Source organism: Colossoma macropomum, unplaced genomic scaffold (genome assembly GCF_904425465.1).
Source record: "Colossoma macropomum unplaced genomic scaffold, Colossoma_macropomum, whole genome shotgun sequence".
Lineage (NCBI taxonomy): Eukaryota > Metazoa > Chordata > Actinopteri > Characiformes > Serrasalmidae > Colossoma > Colossoma macropomum.
In genome coordinates, this window is record NW_023494804.1 from 35,245,633 (window position 1) to 35,255,685 (window position 10,053).

The 10,053-nt window shown below is 40.2% G+C and overlaps 1 protein-coding gene across 2 annotated transcripts; it reads right to left on the reverse strand.

The window, feature by feature from the left end:
* Nucleotides 1–844: 844 nt before the first annotated feature.
* LOC118825288 (myb/SANT-like DNA-binding domain-containing protein 2) lies at nt 845–6,860 on the reverse strand. 2 transcript variants are annotated; one of them, XM_036595914.1, is made up of 4 exons: nt 6,411–6,860; nt 4,582–4,837; nt 4,058–4,121; nt 845–2,370 (listed from the first exon to the last, which is right to left on the reverse strand). In XM_036595914.1, the coding sequence occupies exons 1-4, from the start codon at nt 6,858–6,860 to the stop codon at nt 1,518–1,520; spliced, it is 1,623 nt and encodes a 540-aa protein (XP_036451807.1). In that variant the 3' UTR covers nt 845–1,517. The 2 variants fall into 2 exon arrangements, with proteins under 2 accessions (XP_036451807.1, XP_036451806.1); XM_036595913.1 differs by having other exon boundaries at nt 4,582–4,882.
* Between the last annotated feature and the right edge of the window lie 3,193 nt (nt 6,861–10,053).

Consider the following 10,053-nt stretch of genomic DNA (forward strand, 5'->3'; position numbering starts at 1 on the left):
GCACGTTTAACACACTACACCGATCCATAGGCAGCCATACGTACAGTTACTTAATTATTCACTACTGTACTATGTAACATTACACACAATTTGTTCACAGGGACTGGAGCAACACATCTGGCTTTCTGGGTTCCTACTGCCATCTCTTGGTAGCATGGTGAAGAAAACAATGAGAATTGCAAAGTGAGCAGTTTTCCCCCCAACAATCTATAAAAAGTACCTTCTGTAACTCTTAAATAGCAATGAAGATGATCAGGTTTAAAAAGTGTTAAGATAAAGAAAATAGTAACATTAAAAATAAAGAGAATAAAATACAGACATCACATAAAAGGCTTGTTGCCTAGCCTAAGGAGCAGGGCGTAATGATTTATGTTGTAGATTTTGTGATGCGCTAAAATGCTAATTCTTGGCCAAATCTAAAATTCAGGAAATCTGAAGCCTGGAACAAAACCTGAAACCAAAAACCATTTAGATTATACACAGCATAAATTACACTGATTTATTTTTTTTCTTTGAACATGCTGTTTGAACTCATCAGCAATGACTGGTGCAGGAAAACAAACGAAACAGCATCTTTTTTAACCACTATTTCCAATCATCATTACCACTGAAATGACTGAAATGATCAATGTGCTATATTTTGCCATTATGTTTAATTAAATTTAACCTTATTTCATCTTTAACAAAAAAAAAAAACCAAAGGCATTTTTACTATTTTTGGCATTTCCAATGGTTGAAATTGTGGTGCATCTCTAACAATTTTTGTTTTAATGCTAAAAAAAAAAATAAAGAATAAAAAATATCTGTGAAACACTTTTTCTGTTAACATCATTATTAAATGGCAGATGAGTGAATAGTGCCCCATTTATTTTTTTTTCTCCCAAACATGTAAACAATACTGTGATCTGGAAACAATTATACATAAAGACACTGTGTGAGTCCACAAATAAAAACAAATATAAACAAATAGTTCAGATACTCTGAAAACATCTCTTCAATGCTGGAATGCTTGACAACATCAATATTCTTAAATATATATATAGACTTCTGTAGCGATAAACTTTATATTCAGTTCATTTCTTCCCAGTTTTTGATGGGAAATTAAAAGTGCCCTTGTCCCAACATACACTTGTATCATTTGACTTCTGATGCATCGGTAGATAAAAATAAAGGCAGTTTTAAAATGGAAAGGGCATCCCCGAGATGCCACTCTCTCCCTTATTTCAACCTGAAAAGGCCCAAGGCTCCCTGATAAAGCGATACTGCAAGGGAGAAAAATCCGCCTTCCTGAACATTTTCAACCCGGGCAACCAGACTGAAAACACAACTGGACTGACCAGACTGAAACAAGCTAGATTTTCCTCAGTCAGAGTTCTACAATTTCTTAACCAGTTCTTTCTTCTGACTGAAAAGTCTAGATTACGAGGTGACTGGTGCCTAGATTTCTTTAACATGGTTGTGCAACACAGACTTTAGTCAAGTACATCTTTTAGGCTAAGTCAATAGACATTATGCAGTTACAAGCTGTCCTTCTTATTGAACTTTAAGGGATACCCGACTGCGATTTCTAAACATTCCACCAGGGATCCAGCAGAGAGAAAGTCCAGCTCCACCTCAATGAATTTAATGTAAATGGGCAAACCAGAAGAGGAGCCCTCATCCTTGGGCCGGCCAGAGCAGTTCTCCTGTAGAAACTTGGTAACAGTGGATGGCTCACCGCGACCACAGTACTTGCCTGAACTTTGAAAGTGTTGGACCAGACTTTGCTGCAGTGTGCGGTCCTCCGCTATGCCGAGGTAGCAATAAGTCACTTTGGCTGACGTACTATTTCGCCTTTTCTCACCCGTCTCTGGTTCTCCAGAGGAGGAACCATTATCCTCTGCACCGGAGATACCAGTCCCTGTCCTCTCCTCATACCCAATAGCATAGAGGCCGTATGTTTTCGGTATGCCGCCTGGCAAAAGGTACTGTGAGCCATTGATGCAGCCTGAACTGCTGGTTTGTGCAATACGAATCCAGTCCACCTCCATGTGGAGCTCCAGGCAGCGTGCTTCGCTGATCGTGATGTCCAGAAACTTATAATACACATTCTTCCAGTTCATCTTCTGCACCTTGGTCATGATGACCCTGCCTTCTGTCTTTTCGGGGTTAAAGTATTCCCGCAGGCGCTTCCCCAGAGGCACCTGAGAGCTGATCTCTGCGTAGTGGTAGCGAATCTCCTCGCGCCAGCGAGTGTTGTAGCCCACGCCAAAGATGGCCAGCTTGTTGGAGAGGTGAAGCCGCGAGAAATCCGTCCAGGTCTGGAAGTGCTCCCATTTGACTTCTACAGACTCTAGAATGCGCATCACGTTCTGCATCACTTCTTGACGCCTGCAGGAAATCACACAATAGTATATGCTTTGAGAAAGTACAAGCCAAAACATCCATCATAACACTGTCAAAGTAGGACTAATAAATTAATAAACAAAATGTAAATAAATATAGAATGCAATGATATGCAAATTAGATGAACCCTGTTTTTAATTAAAATAGTACAAAGACAACATATTAAACACCAAAAATGAGAAATTTTACTGTTTTTTTAAATATATGCCCATTTTAAATTTAATGCCAGCAACATGTTCCAAAAAAGCTGGGACAGGGACATCAACTCTGTAAGTGTTTGGGAACTGAGGAGACCAACTGCTGTAATTTTGTAATGTTTTCCTATTCTTACATGAAATAGGATTTCAGCTGCTTAACATTTCATGATCTCCTTTACTGTATTTTTCATTTTCTAATGCACCAAATGTTGTCAATGATGGCAGGTCTGGACTGCAGACAGGCCAGTTTAGCACCTGGACTCTTGTACTATGGACCCATATTATTATGTGTAGAATGTGGTTTGACATTGACTTCCCTGAAAAAAACATCATCTGGATGGCAGCATATGTTGCCAAAACCTGTATATATCGTTCAGCATTAATGGTGCCTTCACAGATGTGCATGTCACCCATGCCATGTGCACTAATGTACTCCCATACCCTCAAGTTTGCTGACTTTTAAACTGTGCTCTGATAACAAGCTGGGTGGTCTTTAGCCTGGAGGACATGGCGTCCATGATGTCCAAAAATAATTTTAAATTTTAACTTATCGGACCACAGGGCACTTTTCTGCTTTGCCTCAGTGCATCCTAAATGAGCTTGGGCCCAGAGAAGGTGGCAGCGTTTCTGGATCCTATTTATATATGGTTTCCTCTTTGCATGGTAAACTTTAACTTCCATTTGTGGATGCAGCGACCAACTGTGTTTACAGACATTGTTTTCAGAAACGTTCCTGAGCCCCTGCAGTGATTTCCACTACAGAATCGTATCTGTTTTTAATGCAATACCGCCTGACTAGCCAGTATTAGTTTTCAGCCTTGTCCCTTGCATATAGGGATTTCTCCAGATTCTATGAATCTTTTAATGATATTATGTACCGTAGATGATGAACTCCCTAAATTTTATGTTGAGAAACGTTATTCTTGAATTGTTGCCCTATTTACTTCACAGTCTTTCACAGAGTGGTGAACCCCTCCTCATCTTTATCTCTAAAAGACTCAGTCTCTCTGAGATGCTCTTTTGACACCCAATCATGTTACTGACCTGTTGCCAATTAACCACCAGGTGTTTTTTTTGGCATTACACAATTTTACCAATCGTTTTTACCAAACTTTTTTTTAAACGTGTTGCTGCCATTAAATTCAAAACCAATATATTTCTCAGTTTCAACATTTGATATGTTGTCTTTGTACTATTTTGAATAAAATATAGAGTTTAAATTATTTGCACTGTTTTTCTGTTGTCTTTTTATTTACATTTTGCACAGCTGCTTGACTTTCTAGGAAACGGGATTATATACAAGAAAAGTATTCTACATGGTGCAAATACAATGTGCCAAAACAATAGTACAAATAAATTTGAATAAAACATTGATTAAGTCTCCCAAAGATATTCCTTTTTTAAAATTCTTCATTACTGAGACTAATGAGAAAGAGTTCAAATGACATCACGATGTAGTGCATATCGGAACTTACTGGGCATGCTCAGAAGCCTCTGGTCTTAACTGTAGAACTCTGTTCTTTGGAAGTTGAATCTCCTCTGTGAAGAATAAAAAAGGTGAATGATAAATCAACACCAAAATTATACATCTGTAGTTAAAAAAAATACTTTAAAATGTTGACTGGCTGGTGTAATACAATTAAAAGGCATATAGATTATTTATTAGTACCTTAAATACAACCGTGATGTAAAAAAGGATTAGAAGTTTACACATATCAGTGCCTTGTCTAATTGGAAATCATGCATTCTATTAAAGATTCCAATCTCTTGTTGCAATATAGCGTCAGCCACCCACAGAACTAGGCGTAGTGTAATATGTGGAGCAGGCATGTATTATTTTGTGCGCCCACTGATGCGCCAATTGTGTTATGTGCATCTTCACAGGCACTCCTGCCCTCTAGAGGCAAAGCTCATTTTTAGCTGATTTGGTAAACTCCAGTTTCAACAATAGGGACAGCAGTGTTTCTTTTCAAGCACTACCACAGCTGTGCTTGCTCACCAGCCTCTATTTCTCCCTCCTGGAAAACAGCAGACAGGTCCTGGTTGCACCAGTCCTCCTGAGGGTAGTCCTCCATCGTGCTGCCATCTGACTCCATCTCCTGATACAGACCGCTGCTGTTAATCAGGACCGGCTGGCAGCTCTGGGAGTCCCAGCCTCCCTGCCCAAACACCTTCTCCAGCTGCTCAATGGAGTAGCTGCTCTTTCGCTTCCCAATGCCATGCTCCTTCACACGGCTGTAGCACCGCCGCAGGGTCTGCAGACAACAATGACAACTGTCAGATTTGGGTGCACCAAGGCACTGTATTAACATGCCATGAAGTAGTATGTTAATATAAAGTGCCACACAACCACACATGCACACATATATCACTGTATTATGTCAGCTGTGGCAAGGATGAAATGATCAGCACACCGAGAGGCACTGACTTATGTTATTGACGGAGGCAAGTCTTTACTTTAAACACATACAGTGTTACAACTAGCTGCTTGAGACAGTTAGGCCCTGTTCACACCTGGCATTAACATCCAATTCAATTGATCGGATTGCAAGTGGACAGCAAGATGCATAACCGTCTACATTTGGCATTTCCATGGGTCTCGAACACGTCTCCAGTGACCACTTACAATCGAATTGTGTGACTGAAGGAAGGACCCCACACACATTTATAACATCAGTCTCTCATGCATTTGTTGTCCTAGTTCATATGTAAGGGCTGTTACAAACATTTAGACCACATGAATGGCACAACAGGGGAGGAGACAAAGAAAGAAGCTACAGCTTTTATCTCTGCAGTGATAATGCAGCTGATTAAGACAGTTCCTTGTTGTTGCTGGGGACACATCAAAATGCTTTAGCATTCACACAACCAATGTCACATGGTGATATGCTTTTCTGACAGCCTTCAAAGGTGGTTTGAATGACTGGTTTACAATGCATCTCCAAGATGTACTGGACTATGTTCACACTCGTACTTAGTGCTGTCCACTTATGACTGCATATATCAGGACGCATGTTAATACTACATGTGAACGGGGCCTAAAGTATCTAAAACCAGATGCAGGTAGTGTAGCCTAATCCTATCCTCGAGTAAAAGTATTACCACTTCAGTTAAATAATGTGAAGTAAATGTATCTACCATGAAAACAATATAAGCAAGTATGTGTTCAAAAAAAATGTAAGTACAGAGTCGCCTATAGAATTTCAGTGTACAATGTAATGTTATTTACATTAGTCACATTGTAATTACACAGAAGATCGTTTTCCGGGCATAGTCTTGTAAGCTCGAAAGCAAAAGCAAAGCTGACATGCTGTGACCAAATAAAGAGAATGGAATTAAACCTAGAAAAGGAATTAGGAACTAAAACTGAATGACTGAAATAGAGTTGAGTTAGGAGTCTCTCCGCACAAGTACATTTGTATTTATAGAGGTATTATTATTATTTGAGAATGCCTGGAAAAGTATAAAACCTTCAACTCAGCCTAAGTACATGGAACTGAATAAACAGACATAGTTACAACCCACCTCTGTTTAAAAAAAAAAACAAAACTGCAGGCAGGTAATTTAAGGTAACAGCACAGTGGAGGGTATAATTGCATGCTAGTACGCCACACCGCTCACTGCCACTGTGTTTTGATCCTGACAGCTTAATCAAAGGCGAAAGGCAATGCTGACTAACGCTCAGCCAGCAGCAAAATACAAGGCAAAGCTGGGTAAGATGATGACTGGACTCCAGTGTCTCGGTGATCCAGCTTCATAACTGAGCCGAGCACCAGAATGAACACATCGGTCCTTCTCTGCAGAGAGGAAGATGCTTCACTGCTTTACCTTCATCCTCTCCCGGCACTGAGACGGGGTCCTCTCGTAGCCCAGCTCCGCCAGAGCTCTCGACACCCGCTCGTACATGGCCGGTCCAGGCGCCTTCCCGGAGAACACGGTGCCCGCCACCTCCAGCTGCTGCATCCTCGCTTCGGCCAGCCTCTCGTTGCCCCACACAGCGATGAGCGCGTTGGTCTCGGACGGCGTCCACGACATGCCGCGGCATACGGTGAAGCTATTGCTGTTAGAGGCGGCCGAGGCCGCGCCGCTCCGGCCCGACGCCCCCGGGGCCGACACGCCCACGTTCAGAGGGGAGAAGCGGCTGGGCGTGGAGGAGTTCGAGTGGTACGGGTTACCGTCACTCAGGTCCTCCGAATCCGGCGACGGAGCCTCCGTTTTGGGGGCCTTCAGCGGCGCCGAGGGCTCAGGAGAGCGCTCCGCGTTACTGGGGGCCGCCATCTTGCTGTCGCTCTGTTGCTAAGGGGAGGGAGGGGGAGGGGGAAAGTGTGACGTAGGCGCTCCCGAGCGCTCTAGCGATAGGTTAGTCCGATTCAATTCACCGAATCGATTCGTTCAAACAAAAAACTTTCAGTGATTTAAACGGCCGATTCAGAGGGCCACTGACTCACAACTCAGCTCGATTCTCATTTACTCGTTTATTACGGATCTAGACTCGTAGGAGACATGTCTCTAAGCACATTGTAACTGACATAAGCACAGTTCAAACACATAACAAAAAGGGAAAAGCTACCCTCTACAGACTGAAAGGGTAAGCCGTTTTAAAAGGTTGCTTTTAAAATGTTATATTGAATTACTTTATGATTTTATGAAATGGAAATGCAAAAAAATATATCTATATTTGGATTTTGTTACCATCCTCCAGCCTGTAACATATGCGTAAACTTTGTGTAGATGGTCACAATCGTATGGGTTTTGTATGGGTTCGAACAGTCGAAAAGAACCGGTTCAGACGAACGATTCTTTCGCGAGTCAAACATCGCTAACGCGCGAAGAGGTGTCAACAGCGCACGGCGGCTTTGGAAAGCTGAAAAAGCTAAACAGTAAAGCTATGTCTGGCATTTAAACGTTGTTCCTAAAATATTCCAATATTAAAACGAAACCGCTGTAAGACGACTGACTAGATTTGGTGCCGGCTGTACAGCCACGCTTAGCCTAATCCTCTTCATTTTCGTTGCTTGATATTAACCATGTGAAGATTATAACTTCATTTCGCCTTTTGTCCGCTAGGCGGAGCTGCTAATCTTTTTTGCAAGCAGCAGGTGAGGTGGGCTTCATCAGCATTAAACTGGCCCGATCAGAACATCCTACAACTAGCAGTAAATGTTATTTACAAATATGTACAGATGTTTCATTTACGGTTTATGAAAGAGCAGTTTTGCGTTAACAGATTTATATTTTAACATCCTTCCATAAATTGCTTTCATACAAATAAAATACCCGATAATGTTACAACTTTAAACTTTTACAACTTAAAGGGGAATTCCACCGATTTTTCAAAAAATTCTGCATAATTTAGTCGTTAAGATCTAAACAAAATCATTCACAGTGTTTTGATATGAAATTGTTCCTTTTTTATATCGCTGTTGTTGGAAGAAAACCTTGTATAGCCAAAATGGCAACTTTACAGGAGAAGGAAAAACCTACTTTACTTTTAATGTAAGTCAGTGGAACCAGACTTTTCCAAGCCATTTTGAGCCATTTCATTTGGTCCATTCATCATGAAATTTACACACAATGTAAAGAAGTATTTTCAAATTATGTCAAAAACTGAAAAACGACAAAAAATGGAGATACAATTTTTTCTTCCGACAACAGCAATATATAATGTAGATAATGGTGAAACACTGGTAAAATGGGAATAATACATTTTCTTTGGGGAATATTTTGCCTGCATGGACCACTACACCATGAATAAATGAAAAAATAAGCTTACGGATCTAGCTATAAGTTTATAAGCTTATTCTAAAACAATGTCTTAGGCCTCAGGCAGCATATTCATAACCGTTTCATGTAATAACTTTCTATAATGAGGTATCAAATACTTCAGACGTCTGGTTCCTATCACTACCACTATGAACAATTCTGACTCAGTATGATTCTCTAGGAGTGATCATTTCACATCTAACCAACCTGTATTACTTTGTTTACATCTTAAACATTTAACTCTAAAAAATGTTAATGTTATATGGTTTTCTGAAGAATCACTATATTATCACTTTTTACTTCAAGACTTGTCAGACCCTTTGTGACTGAATATTTTATTAATGTGCTTTAATGTGTTTGTATAAATGTGCTTCTATGTCGCTAATTAGTATTTCAGTTGGATAAGAGCTGGCCACATCTGAGCTGCTCTCTTAGTAGAGTGATGGGTAACAGATCTGTCCCTGCATGCACTTCCCTTATGTGGCAATTAAGGAGTGTAATACTGCTTTTGAGTTCATTTTTTGTGGTGAAGGGCTGTCATTTGTCATCCTAGAGGGAGTACAGCTTAATTCAGCAGCGGCTTCACCAGCTGTCCACCAGTTAACTCTTATAAGGCCAGAGGTCACGACCTGGCCGAATATATCCATGTGTGTGCATGTGTGTAGTGTGCACTGACAACTTCCATATGTTTTGTGTCTGCTAAAGGTTAGATATGAGGAATCAAGAGACAACGTAACCTTTAAGCACTGAAGATCTTTCCTTGGCAGGCAGCTGTGACAAGAAGAGCTGGTCTTGAGGGCCTCACAGATACTGCAACATATCAGTGTCTATAAAAAGACCAAAATAAAGTGAATCTACTAGGTTATAAAAGAGAATGAAACTGTACTTGGTGTTGCTTAAGTACTGAAAAGTACAGTTGTAAAGCCCAGTGGAATAACTAGTAGTGGTAGGAAACCCCAGGCAGTTCACAGATCAATTTAATTTTAATTCAGTGTGCCAAGATTTGGTTATAAATTTATTCTTGATGCATCTCGATTCTTGATGTCTATGGCCTACGTTACTTTTCCACCTGTATTTGTCATTATAGTATATGTAGCAGGGTTTAGTGTAGAAACTTCTACTTTATAACAAGCCTATAACACCACTCTGCTATTGCTAATTTTTATGTGAGCAACTAACCTTTTTATTTAAGTTTTTTGGTAGCTTTGCCAACTTGCTAAGTTTTCACTAATGAGTTTTCACTTTATTGGGGTTTCCAATGTTATGCTAGCACCAAGCTTACATTGCTGTACCTTGACTTACCCAGACATTTGGACATTTGAAGCTTGTAAGAGACATTCAGGTATCATATTTTTCATGTTTATGTGCAGGTTTAGAGTTAGTCCTTCAGTATATGCTTAAACTTAAAGCCTAACCCTGAATATCTGAAGTTGCTGCCATTGGGCAGGCGATTAAAGGTCCCACTAGCAAGAAAGAATGGATACAAAAAACCATTTGTGCCCTCTGTAAGTGTTTTAAGTGTTTTATGTATGTGTATATGTATTTATGTGCCAGATTGCCAAAGACAAATTTCCAGTTCATGCAAATTTAATGGACAATAAAGTTTTCATATTATATCTTATCTTATATTACTGGACCAGCTTGTTAGCCTGTTAGAAATTTGCCGAAGTGGTTCTTAAACAATGCTGCATTCTTACGTAAAGTACGT